Raw genomic sequence first — 26,651 nt, forward strand, 5'->3', positions numbered from 1 at the left:
GATGACATTCAACACCAAGCACTATCAACATTGGAATCTTGCTCCACTTCACTCTCTTTCAGTGATGTCTAAGAAACATACCACTAGTTTGTACAAAGTTCACCAATGGAACCAGACATACAATGGAACAGAGGGAGTGAAGATAAGGAAAGAAATAAAAATAAGTAAGTCTGGTGATATATGAGACATGAAGGACTGGATGGACTATGAAAGGATGGATGGAGGGACAGTTCTGCATGGGAGACAAGGAAGTGGGGAAACTGGAAGGATGGATATTGTTGGGGTAGATATAGAGGACTGGAGGGAGAGGTTGGAGAGTAGACATCTTACGTGGACAGCCTCTCTCATCTGAGGCATCCTGGCAGTCAGCTGTTCCATCGCAATGCTGGTCTGCACGAATACAGTAGCCATTGTTGCAGCGGAAAGTTGAGGGAGAGTTGCACGAGGACTCAGCTGTTGAGGGGCAAGCATTTGGGGTCACACTCCAACTGAATCAGAGGTGAGGAGGAGGAGGAGGAGGAGGAGGAGGAGGAGGAGGAGGAGGAGGAGGAGGAGGAGGAGGAGGAGGAGGAGGAGGAGGAGGAGGAGGAGGAGGAGGAGGAGGAGGAGAAGGAGAAGGAGAAGGAGAAGGAGAAGGAGAAGGAGAAGGAGAAAGAGAAGGAGAAGGAGGAGGAGCAAAGCAATGCAGTGATTAGGCAGAAAGAAGCATTGACATCAGCAAAGGTTGAGGAAGAGGATGAGGAGGAGGAGGAGGAGGAGGAGGAGGAGGAGGAGGAGGAGGAGGAGGAGGAGGAGGAGGAGGAGGAGGAGGAGGAGGAGGAGGAGGAGGAGGAGGAGGAGGAGGAGGAGGAGGAGGAGGAGGAGGAGGAGGAGGAGGAGGAGGAGGAGGAGGAGGAGGAGGAGGAGGAGGAGGAGGAGGAGGAGGAGGAGGAAGAAGGCAAGCATTTACAACTCTGGTAAGCTTAGTGTTGACGGAGATGACAGAAATGAAGAAGTGACTGAGAAGAGTGAAGCGAACTGAGACACATCTATGAGAGAGGGATGATTTTTGCAAGCTTTCCTGTAACAGTGACATGACAGGAAAAATATAATGAAAAAAAATAAATGAATAAAAAAATAAATAAAAAGAAATTCAAAAGTAGTCACCGTTACAGAAAAAAGGCCACAATAAACAAACAGGGAAAACAACACTTTTAAATGCAAGACAGTGTCAGCAGGCAACACCCATGCAGACAATCAATGCAGTGAATCATTACAGACTTGTACACTACTAGCAATGGCAGTTAGCAGGACACACACACATAGAGAGAGAGAGAGAGAGAGAGAGAGAGAGAGAGAGAGAGAGAGAGAGAGAGAGAGAGAGAGAGAGAGAGAGAGAGAGAGAGAGAGAGAGAGAGAGAGAGAGAGAGAGAGAGAGAGAGAGAGAGAGAGAGAGAGAGAGAGAGAGAGAGAGAGAGAGAGAGAGAGAGAGAGAGAGAGAGAAAGATTTTCTCCACTAAACAAGCAAGATAACAATCACCAAAATCAGTATCAGCAGGCAGGTACAGACAATATTTAAGACAATAAGTATGTGCATTGAAAAGCACTGTGTGTGTGTGTGTGTGTGTGTGTGTGTGTGTGTGTGTGTGTGTGTGTGTGTGTGTGTGTGTGTGTGTGTGTGTGTGTGTGTGTGTGTGTGTGTGTGTGTGTGTGTGTGTGTGTGTGTGTATTTACCTATTTGTATTTACCTATTTGTGTATTACAGGGCCCGAGCTAAGCTCTCTGTGTCCTGTCTCCTCGTGTGTGTGTGTGTGTGTGTGTGTGTGTGTGTGTGTGTGTGTGTGTGTGTGTGTGTGTGTGTGTGTGTGTGTGTGTGTGTGTGTGTGTGTGTATTTCATGGTTTCACTTGGAATGATCAGGTCTATACATATGAAGTGAAAATAATAATAACATGAATACTTTTTTGTCTTGTGTGGAAATCATGTAACAGTGAAAAAGAGAGTGAACAACAATGGAAGTGTGACACTAGACAAAGACTAAATGAAGATAGGGCATACCCAAAAGTTTTCCAGAACAAGATAACATTTCATACCTTCCTCATATGAATAATAATAAAAACTACACAGTTGAAAATGAAGAAAACATTTTTTTTCATTCAAGTAAGAAAGAAAATATCACTGGCAAGTTAAACTGTATAGCTTTCCACAGCAGGAGAGAATGAATGGGAGTAATAAAGAAAAAAAACTACACAGATAAGAATGAAACAAGCACCTTTAGGGCCAAAAGGCAAAGACCAAAATGTCATATTTGAAATCTTAATAAAATTTTCTAAAGGGAATAAATAAAAGAGCAAAGGTAGAAAATACTGTGGATGAGATTGAAGGTAATTTTTATGACAAATTATTGAAATGGAAAAAAATGCAATTAATGAGACTGTAAGTAAACACTGTAAAAAAATTACATTAAATATTTTAATGAAGTTAAAAAGCAAAGCAATAAATAAACATGGCAAAATGAATTATAAGTATAATCAATTTTAAATAATGTTATACCTTATAACTAATGAACATGAGGGAAAAATGAGTGGAGAATGTGATACACTTGCCAAAAAACAACATGAAGCCCAACCCTTAAGAACTGATTTATGCATTTGTAAGCAGAGACAATATGTTATTTTTCTCCAGTAACAATACACCACCAGTAACCATGCATTTGTATTTGTACTGTGTGAGATCAGTAACATGAGTGCCCACAGTATACATCTGTGCCAGCATACACACACATGGGCACACACACAGACATACACAAGTAAATGCATAAATAATATTAGTCATAAACAAACACATTCAAAGTTCTCCCTCTCACACACACACACACACACACACACACACACAAATGCATGCACATACAAGTCCTGCATACAGTTATAAACAAGTATGCAGACAAAAATGAAAAATTTTGTTTTAAGTCCATTGGTATTTGAGTAAAGCTGAAACAATGATAGAGTATTAAAGATTTGCCCACAAATATATTCACTGACGTCATGCTGGATTGCACATCGATGGTGGAATGCAAACAAAACTAGAGAACAACATCACCTGGAGTTGATTTTCTTTTCTGCCATTTTTTTGGAACAGGTGCCAAGGTGAATGCTGCACAAAACACAAGGAGGAGCCGTGCCATACACAACAAAACCCCAAGATGTTAGTGGAGTATCATTCATTTTCCAGAAAAGGCTTGTGTATAAATCATTTTCCCTTTCAAGGCCAACCATAGAGCAATAACTTACAGCAGTCAGAGGCATCGGGGCAATCTACAATAGCATCACACCGGTAAGTAAAGTAGGTTTCATTTCCATCACGACATGAGAACTTTGTAGCTAGAAAGAGAGAAGACGGGTATGAAGAATGATGGCAAAAAGATGTTTTGTCCCTCCACTCGAACATATTTTTTTCTTCTTATCTTTCCCTCATTTTCTTTTCTTCTTTTTATCTTTCTCGTTTTCTTCTCCTCCTCAGCTTAAGTAGAAAGAGTAGTATAGGCTGGGCTTCACATGTAAGTGGCAGTTAATCGTAACTCACTAACAATTGTACATAAGCATCAGCTGCACTGTGTATCCAGCAAAGCTGGTTCATGGTGATGTATCACAATACACACATCCCACTTCTTACGCCCCAGCACATGCTCACCAGGTGCAGAAGTTTGCTTCGAGATCCTCAATATTGCCACAATCCATTTATTCATAAGGGCTTCTCATACATTTTTATCATGCACAATCACTCTTCCTCACTCTTCTCACACAGTCCACTCATCACAATCATTGTCCTTCCTCCTCCATGCAACTTTCACATTATAAAAGATATGCCTTGAAGGGAAGTTGAAATGAAATGAGATATTTATATAGACTACTGAAGGCTATGGAAGAAAAAAAATATAACTATGTATGTATATGATATGAAGTATGAAAGTACGTATGAGTAAAATCTGCAATAAGTATTCCAAAAGAAAAACATCAATAACCTCTCTATAAACCTGTCTGTCTGTAGTCACCCCACTAGAACTGCTAAGAAAAAACTGATGAAAACTACTAAACAAATTAATAAGAAATTGTTCCAAAAACTTGAGATGGAATACATAAAAATAACATTTCACTCGTTTTGGGGCACATTGAAACACATGCCAACAGCAAAGAACATGAATGAAAAGTAAACTAATATACTTCATGGCATCTTAACATCTATCATCAATAACAAGTCTTACAGTGTCATGCTCTTGATAACCAAACGATAAACCAACGAAGGTGTAGACCGCAAGTCAAGCCATAGGAAAACAATAAAGGGAAAAAATAACAGATTCCAACAAGCAAAGTTAAAGGAAGCAAATATCTGTGCTTCATCTTTTTGAGGGGAACGAATACTCACAACACAGTCGCTCATCAGAATTATCTGAGGGACAGTCTCTCTTGCCATCACACTTGAGACGGCGATCAATGCACTCACTAAAATCACACTGCCACTCAGTAACAGGATTGCAAGCTAATGCAGAGAGATAGCCACCAACACCAGAGGGGGGGGGAAAACAGGGTTGTTATTAGAAAAGAAAAATGGAAAAGATGAGAGAGAGAGAGAGAGAGAGAGAGAGAGAGAGAGAGAGAGAGAGAGAGAGAGAGAGAGAGAGAGAGAGAGAGAGAGAGAGAGAGAGAGAGAGAGAGAGAGAAAGTCTAAATCTAAGAGACATTGCTTGCATTTAAGAAAGGGATTCCACTTCATCCTACATCAAATAAAAGCTTCCTTAGCCAATGTTTCTCTAAGGTGATCTTGGCAAACCTGATAACAAGAAATACCTATTGTTGCTTATTATTCATACAACTCCTGGATTAGTACATACATAATAAATTTCTAATACATAAAATTTTAAAAGTATAAATAAATAAATGATTAGTAAAGTAAATGATAGCTCACATACTCAAGATTAATTTTCTAAGTCTAAGAATTATCACATTCTATTTACTTTTCACAAGAAACTTTATAAATCTATTAAACATTTCTTGACAATGTTAATAACAAGTGATTTCTTAGAATTGTAATTAAGCATGCACTTTTCATGAACACTGTTAATCTATGCCTAAGCCATGAAGTGTATCTACCTTTAATTCTTTAAGTAGATCTTTTGGTACTTTTCACAGCATAAAGTAAAGTGTTTCTTTATCTATGTTCAACCTGTGTATAACACAACTGGACAGCTGGGACCAAAGGCAGCAGTGAAGGACTTATCTTACTGCCAAACACTATAAAGAAATTTCTGCTCATAGTAAATTAAATTTCTCCTTAACAGGAGACTTATGGGTTGCAAAATTTCCATTTACATGGCCGTAAAATTGCCAGAGATTATTCTTGGAAAACATTTTCACGGCTCGCCGGAACCCCGTCATACTTGCATTGCAAATTGTATATTAGCTTAGCTAAAACAAAACTGCATATGTACAACAATAAAAATACTGTATATATATATATATATATATATATATATATATATATATATATATATATATATATATATATATATATATATATATATATATATATATATATTACATTAAATCAGAACAAAGATATTTCAAACATTACACTACTGAATGCACATCAATCAACATGCACTATGACACCAACGTCTGTCCATCTATCCAACCATCAGTATAGTAAACTTGACAAGACATTCCATTTTTTTTTTACCAATACTGAAAGACATAATCAAGTCTCCATGCCTGTATATGTACACAAAAACACATGCACACAAAGAAGGAAACAACACAGAAAATGACTAGCTACAGAGTCACGGATAAGTGTTATGATAATAACAACTACAGCAAAAGAGGTGCTCAGATAGATAGTAAAGGTGACCTTCACTTCTGTGGTCTTCAAGATGCATTAGTACTTAGTATAGCACTTTAGATCACTGCTAAATATCTTTCATATCTCAGTGCATTGGTCTACCTTTACAAGGGCAAAAATAGCTCCACAATATACACTCACATGGATATGTATCACCTTAACAAAAACCAAATCAACAGATATTGTTATATAGGACTTCAAATAGGTATGTAATCAATAATCTCCATGTGCATGTTAGTACGAGATGCCTTGATGATTCATGAATACGTATATTGATGCACTGAATGTCCACCAATAATATGGTCATATGGCACCTCTGTTAATGGGGAATATTTCAGAAAATGTCACACAAATTCACCTAAAACCATAGACTTGAAAAGTTATGATGGCGTAAATGGCCTGCACTGCATTTAAGCCATTTTTTCAACACTACGCCAACTTGAACCTCTCAAAAAATTCTTAAAACTTATGTCCTCACACAGAAAGGAGGATGTGAAGAATGGCTACCAAAGTAATCCATCTGTGAGTCAATAAACACATTCTTATTTAGAAGTATACATAAAGTACTACACATAAAAATGAGACCAATATTAACAACTAGTATCCCCAACAGTAACAAGGAAGGTGTTATAGATACATTAAGCAACTCACTTGGGCAGCCCCACTCATCCGATCCATCCCAACAGTACCTCTGGCCATCACACACCAGGTAGCCAGGGATGCAAGTGCCGTCACTGCAGCGAAATTCTCCCACCCGGCATGCAACTACGGTACACATTGCAGTACTCCTTGTTAGTATTGTTCTACAGTGCCACACAAATACATACACACATTCATTTAAATAAAACACACACACACACACACACACATGGTTAAGAAAAGTGTTATGGGGTAAGTGTGTGACTATTCACTCACCCAAAGATTAATTACTATAAGGGAGCATAACCAGATCACAATGGGTTAAAATTCTAATATACGTAAGTTAAATATACTTAGGGTAAATTATCATTTACACTTCATTCTGTATCTGGAAGAAATTATAAAATTATGCATATATATATATATAACAGTAGATATTTATGTAAATTAAATACTTAACCAACCCACAACCATTCAAACAGCATAAAAAAAATATGACACGCTACAAGAACAAGCATTATCAATGAGATTAATCTAGACAAATCTGAGTATCAAATGAAAAGCTACAAAATCTACACAGTTATTCCTCAATGTGAACCCTGCAGTGAGGTTTAGGATGCATCAAGGTAAGGGACAAGCAGCGCTGCCGCCACACTGGGCAAGGCTGAGGACAAGGCCGGCACTCACATGAGGGACAGTTGAGCTCGTCTGAAGCATCACGGCAGTACGGCCGGCCATCACACTGCAGGTAGGATGGGATGCAAGTGCCGTCGTCAGCGCAGGCAAACTCATCAGGTTTGCAAGCTATAGGCATAAGCATGAGGTTTTATGCCATTAGAGGATTATAATGCTTTAGTATTAGATGAAGATGTGTGCTTACATAGTGGGAGTTAATTCTTTACATAAACACTTACACACACACGCATTCACACAAATATTGGATTAGCATTTCACTATATGGACAAAGAAATGATAAAGAAATTGATAAGTACTAAAATAAGACCTAGATTGGAATATGCAGGAGTTGTGTGGACCCCCCATAAAAAGAAACACATAAGGAAATTGGAGAGACTACAAAAAATGGCTACAAGAACGGTTCCAGAATTTAAAGGGATGACATATGAGGAGAGACTAAAAGCTATGGATCTACCAACCCTGAAACAGAGAAGAGAGAGAGGGGATCTGATACAAGTTTATAAATTGATTAACGGAATGGATCAAGTGGATAATGAGAAACTAATCCTGAGAGAAGAATATGACATCAGAAGCACAAGATCGCATAGTAAGAAACTGAGGAAGGGAAGATGTCTGAGAGATGTTAAAAAATTTAGTTTCCTGCAAAGATGTGTTGAGACTTGGAACAGTTTGAGTGAGGAAGTGGTGTCAGCAAAGAGTGTACATAGTTTTAAAGAAAAATTGGATAAGTGTAGATAAGGAGACGGGGCCACACGAGCATAAAGCCCAGGCCCTGTAAAACTACAACTAGGTAAATACAACTAGGTAAATACACACACACACACACACACACACACACACACACACACACACACACACACACACACACACACACACACACACACACAAAGCTCTTGCAACAACATCTAGCATAAAAAAAGCCTCCCTAATAAATAATCAGTGACAATCAGATGCCAGAAATACAGAGCAGCACCGTTCACTATGACAAGCACCTGCAAACAGGTAAAGAACACATCAATGTAAGAGCAGTGGCAGTACAGCACAGACACCACACTCTTGATATCCCAGCTGTGGAACAAGTGGAGAAGAAGCAGAGAGGGAGATGAGATGTCATAGTACATATCTTGGCACTGAAGACCATTATGCCTCATCTACCACACATAATAATATTTGATATCCAACTGTTAGATGTGATAAGAAATTGACACAGTGTCCTGTGAGTGAAGCAAAAAGCTGGAGGTGCACTGTAAGAAAAATGGTGAAGAAAAATATATATTAAGCTGGAAAAACAATAAAAAAGCTGCATAAACTAATACCATTCATTGGCAGTGTTGGAAAGTCTGGAGTATTTACTGAAAAATAATTTTCCAGTTAGGTGGTTTACACAGCTCTGACATCATGAGACCTGCAATAAATTAAATTTGGGAGAATAGTAAAGTAGTTGTAAACAGTAAAGGATGCTCCACTTGTCCTGCAGGCACAACCAACACACCCTTCAGGAGAACTAACTTCAATAGAAAGAAAGAGGGAAAGATAGAGAAGCACATATACCATATACAAAAACCATGACCACAAAAATGACAAATAAAGGATATTGCTGTTTGATGGGAAACAAGCTTCATCAATTCAAACATTTTCAGTATAAGGAAAAGAGTAAATCATGAGTGAAAACTGGGCCAGCGGCAGTGGCAGACATACGGCATGCGAAAGAGAAAAGGAATTTTGTTTGTATGTATGAAATTCTCCAAATAACATCAACCCTCAAACCACAGACAACCACAACAACATCAAGAAAGTCACCATAATTCCCCAAGGATTAATATGGAAATGAGTATGAAGAAGAATTACCTAATGTTCTACAGAAGCTATATTGCAAAACCATACATAAAGTGCTTTCAGAGCAGAGGAAATCTAGCATTTTAAACACAAAAATACTACATGCTTCATCAAAAGGACAGAAAGACAGTTTTCATCTCAAAAATCAGTACTTATATATGTTGCAAGTGGTCTTAACCAACATTTTTTATAACTTCACACCATATTAGTAGTCATATGTTAATGAAGGGGAAAGAAAAAAATATTTTTGTTTTAGTTTAGGAGTGAGTTTACAATACAGTTTATTAAAGTTTCTACAACTGCATGCATTAATTTTACATTATACATTAAGTCAGCCATGCCATGCTTTGTTATGAGTTACATTACTTACTAGTGTTAGAAGTGTGCCCATTTATGATAAGAATACAAGTATATAGCAAATACATTACAAATGAATGCAAGTTACAAAGCAATAACTATCATGTTCTTTAAGTAAGTGGTAATATCTAATTCCTTAGCTGAAGGCACTATGGAGTACTCACATCAAAATCTTATATCATATTAAATCCAGCACATGTTTTCTTATTTAGTTGTGACATGCACTTATCATGCTTACTTAATAAAGTAAAAGAGAGGACCCAGAAAAAAGTGGAAAAACTATTATCTGCCTAAACCACATGAATTTTGAAATAAAATAGGGAACATACTGAAACTTGTCGACTTACAACAGCATGTGGTTATGAAAAAGTGGTTGTAACTCGATCTGGTTGCAAGTCAACCATATTAAGTCATTGTAAGTATATTATGCTGGGTAATCACACTGTAATCATCTTCGAGTCATAAAATATTCTAGAAACATTTTCTGTGTTTATTATTTCACTTTATTGGCTCACTATTTTCATTATCAGATTTGTAATATGAAAAATTAAATAGCCCACATTATGACACATTTATATGAAGTAGCAGCAAATAATATATGATGATTATTGGCTGATGAGTACATGTGTGTATATAATTTAGCGTTAGATATAGAAGTAGAGGTATTCCACTTGTGGTAGTATGTGACAATAACTACAGTGTCATAACTCTTAAGAACTGACTGTAACATTATCAATTACTGTATCTGCTGTGAAAACTGCACAACAGGTTGCTGCCATCTGTAAAAAAATACCTAAAGACAGCTCACTAAGGATGTACATATGTTTTCCGGTCCTGGTGGGACTTGTGTTTTACCCAGTGACTTATGGGGTTTCTATTATTGCAGAAGAATTCATCCGAGCCATCATAACAATCGAGGTGGCCATCACACCGTTGCTTGGTGCTGATAATGCATCCATCTTGGCACTGCCACCAGTCTCCATCTTGACCAGGACATGAACCAGAATCAGTAAAGTTTTGCTTCCTCAACACTGTTATGCCTATGCCATATCTCTTTCTCTCTTTCTTTTCCCTCCACATACAATGGCTCACTACATTACTTCAACTGAGTGGAAAATTTGACACATTACTGTGAGTCATTAACACCATTCCTTGCATCATACAAGACTCAACTCAGATCTTTATTATACTTCATCATGTCTCGTTCTATTGTGATCTTTCTTATATAGGCTATTAGCTATCAGCAGAAAGCATTATAAATGCTTAACACCACCAATTATTCTAAGATCCAAATAATTCTAATGGTTTTTGCTATAATAATTATGAGTTGCAGTTTATAGTTCAAATCTCCTAAACAATAATTCAAAAGAAAAAAAGAAACAGAAAATTTCACAAGAGAGAGAGAGAGAGAGAGAGAGAGAGAGAGAGAGAGAGAGAGAGAGAGAGAGAGAGAGAGAGAGAGAGAGAGAGAGAGAGAGAGAGAAAGGAGATGTTTCCTTAACTGAGAAGGGTGAAGATGTGAAGGATCTGTGGCATTACAATCAACACACCTGGGCAGTTCTGTTCATCCGAGAAGTCAGGACACTGCCAAACCCTGTCACAACGCTGATATTCAGGGATACAATACAAGTCTGCACACTGCCACTCCCCAGGCCGACATTCTAGTGAAGCAAATATGATGATGATCTGCCTGTGTGTGTGTGTGTGTGTGTGTGTGTGTGTGTGTGTGTGTGTGTGTGTGTGTGTGTGTGTGTGTGTGTGTGTGTGTGTGTGTGTGTGTGTGTGTGTGTGTGTGTGTGTGTGTGTGTGTGTGTGTGTGCGTGTGCGTGTGTGTGTGTGTGTGTATACTTAATTGTAATATTTGTAGCAAATAGGATTTTAATAAACAAATGGCATATCTTATATCTTAATACAATCCATTCTATCATTAGGTTTTCCTGCACCACAATAATTCCATTATATATCTCATAGTAAGCCATCAGTAAGAAGCAATGCAAATGTTTAGCTCCATTATTCATTCAAGACCTCAGAATACAGAGTTGGAGAGAGTTCAGACAGCAGCAATAAAGATGGTACTGAGTATCAGAGACTTGTCATATGAAGAGAGATTAATCAGGTTACACTTACCAGTATTGGTAAAAAGGAGAGAAAATGAAGATTTGAATGCAATATACAAAGTGTATGAAAATGTAGGAGCTGGATCAGAGTTACTCAATGGTTATGAATATACAAGTTATAGTAAAAGACATGGAGAGCGCTTATAGAAAAAACATTAACCGTTTAGGTAAAGAGATAATAAATGCAAGAAGTCTACATGGATTCAAGACAGAATTGGATACTAAAAGACATGGGGATGGGATGGCATGAGCACAGTTCTTTTCCCATAAAGCACAACTAGATAAATACAACTTTATAAACACACACGCATACAAAGATAGACATAAAACAATAAGTGGAAGAAATTCTTATGAGAGACACATTTCCTTAACTGAGAAGGGTGAAGATGTGAAGGATCTGTGGCATTACAATCAACACACCTGGGCAGTTCTGTTCATCCGAGAAGTCAGGACACTGCCAAACCCTGTCACAACGCTGATATTCAGGGATACAATACAAGTCTGCACACTGCCACTCCCCAGGCCGACATTCTAGTGAAGCAAATATGATGATGATCTGCCTGTCTGTGTGTGTGTGTGTGTGTGTGTGTGTGTGTGTGTGTGTGTGTGTGTGTGTGTGTGTGTGTGTGTGTGTGTATATTTACCTAGTTGTATTTACCTAGTTGTTGTTTACGGGAGGAGTTCACACTCGTGCTGTCCTGTCTCTATAACTACTCTTATCTAACTTTTCCTTAAATCTGTGAATTGTTTAAGGAAAAGTTAGAAAAGAGTAGATATAGAGACGGGACAGTGCGAGTTTGAACTCCTCCTCCCGTAAACAATAACTAGGTAAATACAACTAGGTAAATGTGTGTGTGTGTGTGTGTGTGTGTGTGTGTGTGTGTGTGTGTGTGTGTGTGTGTGTGTGTGTGTGTGTGTGTGTGTGTGTGTGTGTGTGTGTGTGTGTGTGTGTGTGTGTGTGTGTGTGTATTTACCTAGTTGTAGTTTTACAGTGCCTGGGCTTTATGCTCGTGTGGTCCCGTGTGTATGTGTATGTGTGTGTGTGTGTGTGTATGTGTGCGTTTCTGGTTCATGGCTTTAAACAAAGTATAAAGCAAGTGAGAAGAAAAGTGCTGAGAGAAGGGATCTGAAGTAAAGTGTACAAATTATATGGCAGGGTCTATGGTGTGGTGTGAAGCTGCTACACTTGAAGCCTGCTATCAGAATGCATCCCAGTGGAGACAGACCTATTCCTTAGAAATGCAGATTAATTAGTCATTACATGCATGAGAGTGAAATCTTTCTCTAAGTGACATGAATAACTGAAATTGTGAAAGTCATATTTCATAAAGAGGCCTTATCTTATAGTAATTGAGTTAAGCAGTGTTGATATTTCTAAATACATTTACCTGTCAAGTTCTGTGAGAAACAAAGAGCATAAGATAAGATTTAATCATCTTCAAGGTTCTTTAGAGAAAGATTCCACTCAGTTACTGATCAGAAGTAAAGAATTAATCAGATAATCAACAGAAATTTTCTTCTCTATGCCATATGCCTGGTGTCATTACCTGCTTGTAATTTCTTATCAGAAAGCTTCCCTTTCATTTAGTACGTGATTTTCATTTTCCTGTGGTAGCATGAAATATAAAAAAATATATATATTTGTAATCATGGAACTGTTTCAAACATGCAGATAGATATGTACACACATGCATAAAAGAATCACATATTTCAGTTAAATAGTTTTATAAAATTATGACACATTGGAGATCATCCAAAAATACTTAGGAAATTTTTGGCATTCATGATGGGAAAAAACAAAACAGAAAATGGTATATGAAGTTTGAAACTGATGAGAAAAACAGATCAAAAGCATTGTAACTCTGCACTTCCTGCATACACCATGATATTGTATCTTCACTATGCTACAAGCTTTGAAGAAAAACAAGAAAAAATAATTATGATAGTAGTTTCCCAAGATTTTGTTGACATTCTTTCATCAGAATGCCACTGAAAAACAAATGAAGAAAAATCAACATAAATTTTAACCTGTCAACAAGCAGATAGAATTCTGAAGTTGCTTTTGTCTTGCCAGAGACAATTAAAGAGGTAACAACTGGTATAGATTTAAATAGTGTAAGAGAGATACCCTTGAGAAAACTCAACATAGTGCTTACTTGGTCTTTCTTCACACTTCGCTTCATCAGAGCCATCACGACACTCTTGAAGACCATTGCACCGAGAACTCTTTGGAATGCAGGAGCCATCAGACAGGCAGCGGAAATCATCAGGTCTGCATGTATCTAAGGCAACAAAGGAAGTGATGGAAATTAGAACAGCATAATAAAAGAATTGTCAAAATATGAATTCTTATATATAACTATGTGACCAACTAATAGTATAACATTCTTGGCAAAAACAACTTGTTATTTTCACATAAAAGACATCTGTGAGAGGAAGGAAAGTAAGAGAACAAAACATTCATTATTACTTCTTCCTTCTTGTTTATATGAAGAATATATTTAACTATTAAATAACTGTTGACCAAATATCTTGAGTTTTGTAATGCAAATAGAGTGGAAAACTAAAAGCACATACACATACCTGTGCAGTTCTCCTCATCTGAGCCATCCAGACAGTCATATCTGCCATTACAGTGATTCTCAAAGGGTATGCAATGTCCATCCAAACATGTCCACTCCTGGCTGCTGCAACCTGAGTAAAGCCAAGGTGGTGTATAAGACCATGAGCTTTACATGAGCTGTGAGTCAATGAATAAAGGTAAGACATAAAGTTCAAATACATAAGCAATTTATAGCAAAGTGGAAACAAATTGAGCTTGCATCATCATCATCATTGTTGCAATATCATACAGGCTTGTGGAAAAGAAAAGAAAAGAGTTATACACATTAATGTAATGAGTATATATAGTAAATAATTTCCATAGTAAAGAGTTTCATGTCATAAGCAAAGGTGCTCTTATCAGTCAAAGCTGAGCTTCCCCATCATTGAAAATAATAATGTTTATAATTTTTTCTTGAGTTTGTATATATATATACCAGTGTCTTCTCATATGTGAGAAAAGTTTTATCCAAATGTATGAATATGAACTGCAAAATTATACACTTGAACTCTCTAATTGTCATATTTAAACTATAATTAAATGTAATCTTATGAAAGCAAAACTTGCCATGTAACAAAAATTAAAAAACAAATAAGCAAATTAATTAACTAATTATGTAATTTATAAATCATTTTGATTTGCAAATTAAAAGTATATATCTAACTCTTTTAAAGCTTAAACACACTTCTTATGCATATATATATATATATATATATATATATATATATATATATATATATATATATATATATATATATATATATATATATATATATATCAAAACAGCTGTGAAAAAAATAAAACAGATTAAGAATAAATATACACATTGCTTTTCTGTCCTCATGCTTGTGTTGTCCCTGGAGGAAGAGAGAACACTGTTGCAGCAGTGACAGCAAGACACCCTCCCACATACACATAATGATAAAATATGCAATATTACCTGTGCAGCTATACTCATCAGTGTAGTCAGGACAGTCATAGCGGTCATTGCATCGCTGCTCTTGTGGAATACACGAGCCATCAGAACAAGTCCACTGGTTACTGGTGCAGGCTAGGTAGAGACATGATGGATTCATGCATGAAGACTGTACTACAAGGGTCATGGCATCACTAATTTACAGTACGTACATTATAAATGCCATCTGTTGCCCAGCCCTGGGATGCATGCAGGACACTTGCAGTCATCTTGTCAATATACTTTATGCTAGACTATGTACTCCTGACTGATTGTTACTCTCATTCCAGTCATAGTAATGGTGGGTCAGTTCCTGACTGTGACTATAATCCATTTTTTTCTCAGTGCCATTGGTTTTAATAGTATACTATATAAAAATCATAAAATAGTTATATCTTAATTAAGATTTCCATTAAAAAAATGTCTAATGATTCATTTTCCTCAATGGTAATTTTAATCTTATTGTCAATCTTTACTTAAATGCCAAATTTTCACTCTTCTGATGAATAAGAAAACACTAGCAGTATTATAGAGACTCTTGGCAGCTGAGATAAACAGACTGTAGCAACCTCAAGGAGTATTAATGTATTATACCACCATCAGCAAGTGCAAAAATCCATGTGCTATGGTTATCAATTATCAATAGAAGCTTAAATTCTATTGTACTAAAATTAATGCAGAAAACCTTTGATCTAACAAATCCAAAATGTTATCAAAACATCTTACTAAAATGGTATGAAGAGCCAGAAATATTTCCAACCTTCTACAATAAAAAAAAAAAATAAATAATCTTGAAAATCTAACACAAGAACTTGAATTTGATTTAATAACATTTGTGGAGATTATATATTTTGTTCTTTTGATATCAGTTCTTGAAGAGGGCATAGGGATTCTTAGCATCTTTAGAACTGACAGATCAATGTGTAACATTTCACTCTGCTAAATCAAATGTTAACTACTCTAATTCTACTACATGCAGCTTCAAATTCTATTGTCTAAAACTATAGAGATAAGTAAAGTTTAAATAAAAAATCAAGACTAAAAAAATTTAAAATAAGCTACTTTTACTCCCCCTAAATACTACTTTAACACATGCTTCAGTTAAGCAAGTCTGCACCTCTGGCAGTCAATCAGTTCAGATCACTATCCATGCCACAATAATGCCAAGGACAGTACACACACACACACACACACACACACACACACACACACACACACACACACACACACACACACACACACACACACACACACACACACACACACAAGTTTGTAAATTGATCAATGGAATGGAGCAAGTGGATAATGAGAAACTGATCCTGAGAGAAGAATATGACATTCGAAGCACAAGATCGCAGAGTAAAAAGCTGAGGAAGGGAAGATGTCTGAGAGATATTAAAAAAATATAGTTTCCCATAAAGATGTGTTGAGACTTGGAACAGTTTGAGTGAAGAAGTGGTATCAGCAACGAGTGCGCATAGTTTTAAAGAAAAATTGGATGAGTGTAGATATGGAAACGGGGCCACACGAGCATAAAGCCCAGGCCCTGTAAAACTACAACTAGGTAAATACAACTAGACAAATACACACACACACACACACACACACACACAAAATGCACATACATAATTAATGTCATGAGGCATGTCAAATACGAGTATCATAGTGTCTCAGACTGGATGTTAGCAGCTTTGGTTTGTAATCATTGTATGTAGTTGAACATTCTGTATGAGCATGCACACACACACACATACACACACACACACACACACACACACACACACACACACACACACACACACACATTTACATTTTTAGTATGTATATACTGAATAAATCATATATTATCCTTATTGTCATTATTAAACACTTTAAACACTTTATTATAGCCAAGGATATACTATAGAAGGACTCTTCAGAGAATTGTTGGGCTAGCCTATATAATAAGCAATGCTTTTCAGGCAAGAGGTAGGAGAAATATGATAAATATAAAAATGCAAAATATAAACTTACATTCTAACTAAGCAATAATGGAGATCATATATTATAAAATAAATATATAGAGATTTGACACTAAAAATAGTTAGGTATAGGGATACAATTTTCTAAGATAAAGAATGGGTAAGCAACATGTATAGAATGGTTGTGATGGGTGATGTTGAAGATAGGTGATGATGGAGTAGTAGAGATATTAATGAAGGTTTGGGAAGGCTACATTGTAAAAGTAGGACATTGGCTAATATAAATCTAGGAGATGATATTTGAGTTTACTTTTGAATATGTTAAGAGAGGGAGCATTTTTGATAGGACGGGGTAGAGAATTCCATACGTGTGGGCCCAAATACACAGTAGAGTGACAGAAGAGACTTAAGCGATGGGTCGGTATACAGAGTTGTGGTCTGTGCCATGTGGCGTATTCATGAGAGGGAAAAGAGACATTGATTTGATTCTTGTACATACTAATTGCAATAGAAAATTTAGTTATATCTTCCAGCTTTAGAATTTTAGTGCTTTTAAAGAGAGGAGTGGTGTGTTCAAGAAAGGAGCTCTTTGTAATAATTCTGATTATCTTCTTATGTAGCAGGTTTATACATTTTAGATGCGTAGCATGGGTGGTGGCCCAAATTGGGTTACAGTAGAGTAGATGGGGATAAATGTGAGCATAGTAGAGAGTTTTTAGTATTTCACAAGGTGCAAAGTGTCTTACTTTATAAAGCAGTGCATCTGAAAAATTTTTGGGAAACATTACTAGTATGGAATTTAAAAGTTAAGCTTTCATCAAATATGACACCCAAAAATCTTAGTTTATAAGCTCTACTTATTAAGTTATCATTGATTTTTAGAACAGGCAGCACATTAGTGTTTGTATTAAAAAAGAACATGAAGTGAGTTTTATCGATATTAATTGTAAGTCTATTGCTCAAACACCAGCAGTAAAGTTTATTAAGATCTTGGTTTGCTTGGCTGAAGAAAGTCATTGCTAGAGCCTGTGAAATAGAGGGTCATGTCATCAACAAAAAGTATAGTCTTGGCACAATTGAATATATTGACAATATCATTGATGTAGATAAGGAACAATTTAGGCCCTAAGACACTTCCTTGTGGAACACCAGTGGAAATATTCAGTTTCAAGGATACATGTCCATCATAAACTGTACACTGGGTTCTGTTTGTTAAATAGTCCTTGAATCATGAATGTATAGTTCCACGTATTCCATAATGATACAATTTGTCAAGAAAGATTCTGTGGTTGACTGTATCAAAAGCTTTAGAAAAGTCAACAAAAAGAGATAAAACTGATAACTTACTGTCTAGAGATGAGTAAAGGTGGGTGGTAAACACATCAATATGTGCTGGAGTTTGATCTAAATCCATATTGAGAGTCACTTAAGATGTGGTTTCTTTCTAGATATGGCATTAATTTATTTTTCATTAATATTTCAAATATTTTGGAGAAATTAGATAGGGTAGAAATAGGGTGATAATTGTTGGGTTATTCTTAGGACCAGATTTATGTATAGGTGTTACATTAGCATTTTTGAGGGTTGATGGATATTTACCAGTAGATATGGATTGATTAAATAGTAGTGCAATGGGGTTAGCAATCTGGTCTGAGTTACTCTTTAATATAGTGGTGGAAATTTCATCAATATTTGATCATTTATTTTTGAGACTTGATAACTCTGATGATGTCAACAACAGTAATCGGTGGGATACACACTGGATGTGCATAGTTTCCTTGTAAGTAGTCAGTGGCATTTCTATTAGCTGGGGGTAAAGTATTGTTTAACTTTGTTGCAATTTCACTGAAGTGTTCGTTGAGAGCTTCTGCAATTTGACATGAATCGGTATGTAAGATATTTTTGTGCGTTAAGGTGCTGTTCTGGATGACCACCTTACTGATAGTTCATTAATGGTCTGCCAAATTTTTCTGGTATTATTTTTAAAGTTGCTAAAGATATTCATATAGTAGTTAGTCTTGGCAGCCCTAACTATATGTGTTACATGATTACGGTACTGTGTGTAGACATCATGATTAACTCTACCAAGCTTGAGCATTTTAAATAATTTACTTTTGTGTTTGATAGAGTTGCAGGTGTCAGCCATGGACTATTAAGCCTTTAGGTAGACACAAATTTTGTTACTTTGGGGAAATGTGTATTATATATCTTATGTAATATATCATAAAAAAATATCAAAGTTTGTATCAATGTCACCAGAGTTAAGAAGGACATTCCAGTCAATTGCAGCTAAGCTAGCAGTAAATAGGTTATGTTTAGTTGTATTAAAAGCCCTGTATGTAATTTTATGTTTAGCACAAGGATCAGGCATCAAAACAATATTTAGGAAGGTGGGAAGATGGTCTGATATTGGGTAGTGGAAGATCCCAGAAGTTGACAATGGAGTAAAGTTTGTCCATATATGGTCAAGGAGTGAGGGCTGGCTGAGGTTAGGGCTATCAGGAAATCTGGTAGGTTGTGATATATGGGGAAAATAATTTAGAGTTTGCATAGAATTTAGAAAGTAGTTTGTTGGTTGATGGGTGGCATGTTCTAAGAGATTTATATTAAAATCACCAAGAAGAATAGAGTTGTTTCTTGTGAACAGGTCTTGGGCTAGGATGTCATGTAGGGTGTGTGTGAACTCTTCCACTGCAACATGTTTAACTGTGTGGTCTGTATATAACAGAAAAAATAAAGTTATTAGGAAGTTTTAACTTAATAGTGCACATCTCAATGTTCTCATTGACAAGAGTATATTGCTGTATGGGTTCAGCGTGAAGGTCAGCACTAATGAAGACACTGACTCCACCATGTTCTCTGTTTGATCTGCAGGTATGGTAAGCCTCATAACCTTCGAGGTTGTAAAGATGTTTTGTGGAATCTCTTAACCAGGTTTCAGTAAGTGCAATAATGTGTGGTGGATTGGTGAGGCAATTTAGGAATGACGTTAGATTATCTGAATTTTTCTGGAGGGATCTGATATTTAGGTGGAGGATATTGAAGCATGATTTTGATGCAGTCTTAGTGTGCTGATTATACTCTTCAATGTTGTAGTATTTGGAAAGAGAGGTGATATCAGTATAGCCATTTATAGTTCTAATGATGTCATTGCCAATGTCATTTGTATCTCTAGGGTTATCATTAACAATATCTTCATACAATGATGCATAAATATTTTCCATATATGAATGAAAAATAATAAAAAAAAAAGATAATGAAGGCAAAGATTTAGTAATGACACTAGGGTTAAGTGGCTAAAAAAGGTATGTGTCAGCATAAAAAGCTTTGGAGTTGGGATACATGATTTGGGTAAATATGTATTGCATTTAGGTATATATAGGTGGAGGGTAATAGTATAATATGAGGTACCTATATGTAAGTTGATGTTGTGAACAGAATGGTAATAATATACAATGTAAACAAGTAATATGAAATGAATAACATAATATGTAGAGAATAACATAATATATAGTGAATAACTGAGCAAATAACATATGTGGCAAATATTTAAGTAAGAAGATAGAAACAGTAGAAGTAAGAAAGTACAGTGTTGCAGACCAGTAAAGAAAATAGTTAGGGATGCAGATGCAATTGTTGGTAATGATAATAATACTAGTAAGTATAATAATATCATAACACACACACACAAGCCAGAGGACCGGGATTCGATTCCCCGGCCGGGTGGAGATATTTGGGTGTGTCTCCTTTCACGTGTAGCCCCTGTTCACCTAGCAGTGAGTAGGTACGGGATGTAAATCGAGTTGTGACCTTGTTGTCCCGGTGTGTGGTGTGTGCCTGGTCTCAGGCCTATCCGAAGATTGGAAATAATGAGCTCTGAGCTCGTTCCGTAGGGTAACGTCTGGCTGTCTCGTCAGAGACTGCAGCAGATCAAACAGTGAAACACACACACACACACACACATACACACACACACACACACACAGCTATTCATACCATGAAGTAGATCAAACATTTTAGAGCTGCAGTGGATGTTTGCAGTTCTAGTTTGTCATCACTACAGACATCTTGCTCATACACAAACACAAAAACACACTCAGTTAATAGTGACATGAAGCAATTTATTAAGATTATAGAACCAAACAGAGCTAGATTAGAGCTCTAGGAGAGGTTAAGGCCAATTCCCCCAATCCCTGCTCTAGGCAACATATTTCCCATGACTCACTTGAAGGTTTTGATGTGGGACACTGAGCCTCGTCTGAGCCGTCAGGGCAGTGCTGGGTGCCATCACACCTCAAGTAGTCTGGCACACATGTCCCATCCCAGCAAGTGAACTCATCAGGTCGACAACCTTGAAAGCAAAAGTATGTAATAATAACACTTGCAGAATTTCCACAAATTAAGAAAATCTAAAAGAAAGAAGACAAAAGTAATGAAAACTGAAAACAAGTCAGAAAATTAATAATATGTAATGATGAGCTAATCCAATTTATGAATTACAATTTAGAAATGCTTTTTAAGGACTCATAACCCCAATTCATCATTACTTACTTACTTTCCTTGTGGTGTTTGTTAAATAGTAGCAGAGCCTAAAATTCATTACTTACTAGGAGGACAGTTCTCTTCATCAGACCCATCCAAACACTGCTGGTAGCCATCACATCTGCCCTGTATGGGGAGGCAGCTGCCATCCCTACAAGTCCACTCATCAGTGTTGCACCCTGCATAACAGTGTTCCTCAGTCAGACAATGCTCATGCTAAACTTGAGTAGCACCACTTGTGTACTCACATGCAGCAAAGTGTTAGTATAGTCAATAACATCGGAACATTATGATGAGGTGTGGAAGGTGGTGAAGGAGCCACAAGTTGGTAGGCAAACACTTTACTCTTGACAAGCCATATTTCTGTGAAGAAGACCTATGGGCAAAAATAGTCTGGAATAAAGTGTTCTCCTACCAGCCCGTGTTTCCTTCACCACTTTTCACAAAGTTAATAATGTTAATTGACAAAAAAAGCAGTCATGCATTCAATGTCATTATTGATCAATTATAAATAGCATATTAGATAAGAGTGCAGTACTAATATGTTTATAAGTAAAAGTAAGTTTTAGCATAAGTTTATGTACATGAAAGCCATAAAATATACTTATTTAGCTTCCCCAAAATAACAGAAAGCATTGGTAATAATGAAAGAATACTCGTAATTCCTGTGCACCATGGTGTCCATGTGCATGTTCATCCAATCACCAAATCACTTCATTTGTCTGCTTTTTCTAATTCACCTTACATTTATCCTCATTTATAACATTTTCCTTCTCTCTATTTTTTTTTTTTTTTTCATTTTAAGCACCTTGGTTGTTATTACTCTAATCTTTTTTTATTTTTTCATGATATTCCTCAGCATTTCTATTTATTTGTTTAATACCCTATCTTTCAAACCAGTAAGTATATTATTCTCTCACATACTATGTATTTATAACCCCACAACCACTCTTGCCACCCACCACATGCACACACAAATATACATCACAGCGCAAAAAATGCATCAATTCAAGCCCAACAAGCTGCACCACCCTTATGACTCACCTTGAGTGGTACAGTCTGCCTCATCAGAGCCATCAGGACAGTCAATGCGGCCATCACACCAAGCTTCTTGTGGGATGCATGAACCCTCACTGCAAGTCCACTCCTCACCACTACAAGCTTTACAAGCACAAAACAATTGCCGTACAGGCCCAGAACAACTTAGTTGGTAAAGAATCCAATACTAGGCAAAGTAGCATAGGAACTTTTATACCAATTTCATCTTTATTTATTTCCTTTTTTATTTTTATTTATTTATTTATTTATTTATTCATTTTTCTGCTAATTCTACAGACTTTCTTTATTGACATGGAAATGTATTGGCTCTCTATTTTGTACTTGTTCTGGGCCTTTCAACAGCTGAACTTATATTTTTGTCATAGCAGAGCACTCAAAAATATTAATCTTCTTTTTTCTATGTACAATTGAAGATGCATGGTTAGAAGCATTCACTAACAGGCTGGGAATGATTCATGATAAGTGAAGAAAAAAGAAGTTTTGAGAGAGAGAGAGAGAGAGAGAGAGAGAGAGAGAGAGAGAGAGAGAGAGAGAGAGAGAGAGAGAGAGAGAGAGAGAGAGAGAGAGAGAGAGAGAGAGAGAGAGAGAGAGAGAGAGAGAGAGAGAATATGTCATGCCAATGTAGAACACTTACTTGAATAATGGAGTATGTAGTGTGACAATACACATGTTGAGCAACTCCCCAATTCATATAAAATGTATAAAACACCTGAACTAAACTTGAAATCCTTACAGTCTTAACCTATCTAAATACACTCACCTGAGAAGACTATTATACTGTGCATTGTAAAAAGGACAACATTAACCCACGATGACATCAAACCAGCATCACAACATCAATGGATAAACAAAATTTATAAACTAAATATATAAATGATAGGTAAATAATAAAAAAAATGGATAAAGAAAATAAAGTAGATAGATAAAATAAATGACAAATCAATAAAAAAAACAACCTGAAGGTCACAAATAGTCATTCACAGTACTGTATACCACAACATAATATACTATGCTACAAACATTACTACTACTACTACATATTTGCAACACTGTACTGGCAGCTTGTAATGATATCCATTTCTAAAGAAAGCTTGACACTCACCTCAGTTTCATAAAGTCAGTCCTTGTGGACCATTTCAGATGTTTTTGCCATTCAAAACTTATATGATTACTTTAGATGATGGCAGTATTTTGAAATTTGACCACATAAATATTAACAACAAACAGTGTCATAACTTAAGTAAAAAAAAATAAATAATTATAAAAATAAATCATGATCAAATCTTAAAAACTAACAACTGTCATCCATAATCACTGAAAGTTTCTTTGAACAATATCTTGTCCTGATTCAGAGTAAATAAACCTCCTCTATGCTGAGTGGCTGATTCAAAAGATCTGCCCCTTCACCTCAACCATTTGCTATTGGCTAATGTATTCTAAATCTCACATTCTTCATCCTTCCACTGGTTATCAGAGACTGGTTTGTGCAAGAGCTCTACCCACAGCAGAGTTCATTTGGCTGGCCTATCATCATCCCTTCCCAACCATGTTTTTTTTTTCTTTATGTCCTGGCCTATAACATCTGTTGGTAACTTGAAGAGTATTGGAAGTGCTGTTCAGCTTCCCCTCATCAATGGCACAGACAATTTTATTTACAGTAATACCCATATTAGGGCCCATATCACCACCCAAGTGCATCTTTGGTGTAACCACCTAGAATCTGGGTATCATGGTGACATGTAGATAACTTTACACCACTTGAAAAATGGCAAAATATCAAGGTGATATGTGATGGGATTCAAACTTATGTGTGGATGTCTGCCCAATCCCACAGTCACCCCTTTATCCACTATGCCACCGCCTCCCTAAATGCAGATCAGTAGTAACTAAAACCAAATAAACTGCGTGTGGCACATCTTAAGCTGAAGAGAATACAGGAGCTTCTGTGTTTGTATAAAAGCAATAATATCCAGAGTCACAGTCAATGCACTTATACGGAGCCACACTTCCACTCTATGTACAAGGCTCAATGATGAGCATGGAAAGCCCAACAGCAGCACACTTTTAAGGGTAGCAGCACACACAACTCACAGGCAGGGCAGTCGTGCTCATCGGAGTGGTCAAAACACTGTGGATAGCCATCACATCGTACCTCTGCTGGGACACAATTCCCATCCCGACATCTCCACTCATCAGGGCGACACACTTATCAATGGAATAACACAAGCATCGCCATAAAAGAGAGGATATTCAAGCTTTTTCTGCACAAACACACGCACAACTGTCATTCATCTCAAAAGTCATACAATATCCCTATGCCTAAACACATTTTTCCATGAGTGTAGAATAGTTTTAAGATTTAATAAAGCATGCTGGTTTGAAATTAGATTTATATTAGATTTGGAAACAATTATTTTCTTGGATGCTACAATATTTCATAAAACAATAGTTCATTCAGGACTAAGTTAGGGAAAGATCACACAGAAAAAAAATCATACATGCCTGAACATAACAGGAAAGAAACAGGTTATTCTGACAAAAGAAGTCTGACACCACAGAATTGCTTTGAGTTTCTGAAGCTAATTAGGATGTCAAGGTTAGTCAAGTAAATATTAATGCACCATGCATCTCTCTCTCTCTCTCTCTCTCTCTCTCTCTCTCTCTCTCTCTCTCTCTCTCTCTCTCTCTCTCTGAATTCACTCCAATTTATGAGATCAACCAAACAAGGCAAATCTTGTCAATGGTTGCTTAATCACTCACTCAGAGGTCAACAACTCCATGTCTTTATTTCTCTCCTTTCTTCAGCTGAGTGAAATCCTCTAATGAGTCTTGCTGCCCTTATTGCATTGTTGTTCAAGGGCTTGGTTGTTTTGTTGTTATATTCTACTAGAGGCTCCATTCATAGCAGAATATCAACCTCTCAGAACTCCCACATCTTTTTTTCCCACTTTATCACACCAAATAAATTCATCTCCCTATCTAGATTGTTGTATGTAAATATCACATATCATGCCTTCTCTGGACCACTTCATATGTTCCCACTTCTGCCATACATTATCTTCATACTACCACTTACCACTCTTTTTGTTACAAGGTACTATGTGATTGCCTCGGTTTGACTTCCAACACTTACAAGTACTGTCACATGTTATCAAAGTAATATTTCTATTGTATCCTAGACAAGTCCCTCTCCTATGCCATTCCTGCTAAGAGTGAATCTATCAAGACAGACAACAATCAACAGATAAAAGTGCTGGCCTGTCTTATGATACACAACAATGTAAACCTGTGTCTGAGTGGACAACAGGCATAAAAAGAACCAATGGCAAGAGAAACAAAAAGATGTTATGTGAAACAACACAAATGGCAAGAAGAAAAAAGATGAAGGAAAGGCTGATAAGATGAATCAAGGAAAAAAAGATTGAAAACAATACTGCTGCAAGTTATCATTACAAAAGGTGGAAAGAATGTTGGTCAAGTGAAGACAATGAATAAGAAGACAATTGTGAAGATGAAAAAGAGGAAAACTCACCAATAGCTGGGCAATTTTCCTCATCAGAGCCGTCACTACAATGGTAAGTTCTATCACAGCGATATGCAAGTGATATGCATTGGCCATCTCGGCATTGCCATTGGTCATCTCTGCAGCCTAGAGGAGAAAAAAATAGTACTTGTGTGTACATTTTCATATTTGTATTTGTATAAAGTCTAATGTGAAATACACTGTCTAGAAATAAATAATTAACTACATATTTCTTTCTCACAATGTATGCATAGTGTCTGTGTCTGCCATCTAGATACAGAGTTATATCTTTTGCTTTCTCTTTTAACTTATGCATATTGTCTGTGCCTGTCATTATTTCTGGTACTGTATTCCACTGATCAATGACTACCTGAAAAAGACAAGGTTTAGTCTCAGCCTATGCATACCAACTATGCCATGTGATTCTTGAGTTGAGGTAAGCAAACCACTGCTACAAACCTCTCTGGGAATACATCATTCTGCATAATCACTAT

At 36.6% G+C, this 26,651-nt stretch overlaps 1 protein-coding gene across 50 annotated transcripts in view; it reads right to left on the bottom strand.

Moving 5' to 3' along the window:
- LOC123515503 (basement membrane-specific heparan sulfate proteoglycan core protein-like) overlaps positions 1-26,651 on the bottom strand; it is a 324,199-nt gene that overhangs the window by 129,285 nt on the left and 168,263 nt on the right. For 19 of the 50 annotated variants that reach the window (XM_045274121.1, XM_045274138.1, XM_045274127.1 and 16 more), the window contains 11 exons: positions 26,167-26,283; positions 24,726-24,839; positions 22,620-22,736; positions 21,641-21,754; positions 21,259-21,384; positions 15,058-15,168; positions 14,099-14,209; positions 13,672-13,797; positions 7,197-7,313; positions 6,522-6,635; positions 331-453 (listed from right to left, as the gene is read on the bottom strand). The exons of 4 other annotated variants lie outside the window; for them this stretch is intronic. In XM_045274121.1, coding sequence (XP_045130056.1) covers positions 331-453; positions 6,522-6,635; positions 7,197-7,313; positions 13,672-13,797; positions 14,099-14,209; positions 15,058-15,168; positions 21,259-21,384; positions 21,641-21,754; positions 22,620-22,736; positions 24,726-24,839; positions 26,167-26,283 — 1,290 coding nt within the window. Of the gene's footprint in view, positions 1-330; positions 454-4,400; positions 4,515-6,521; positions 6,636-7,196; positions 7,314-13,671; positions 13,798-14,098; positions 14,210-15,057; positions 15,169-21,258; positions 21,385-21,640; positions 21,755-22,619; positions 22,737-24,725; positions 24,840-26,166; positions 26,284-26,651 lie in introns of all 50 variants that reach the window. 27 more of the 50 variants (XM_045274152.1, XM_045274148.1, XM_045274146.1 and 24 more) reach the window with 13 other exon arrangements.

Source organism: Portunus trituberculatus, chromosome 39, assembly GCF_017591435.1.
Source record: "Portunus trituberculatus isolate SZX2019 chromosome 39, ASM1759143v1, whole genome shotgun sequence".
Lineage (NCBI taxonomy): Eukaryota > Metazoa > Arthropoda > Malacostraca > Decapoda > Portunidae > Portunus > Portunus trituberculatus.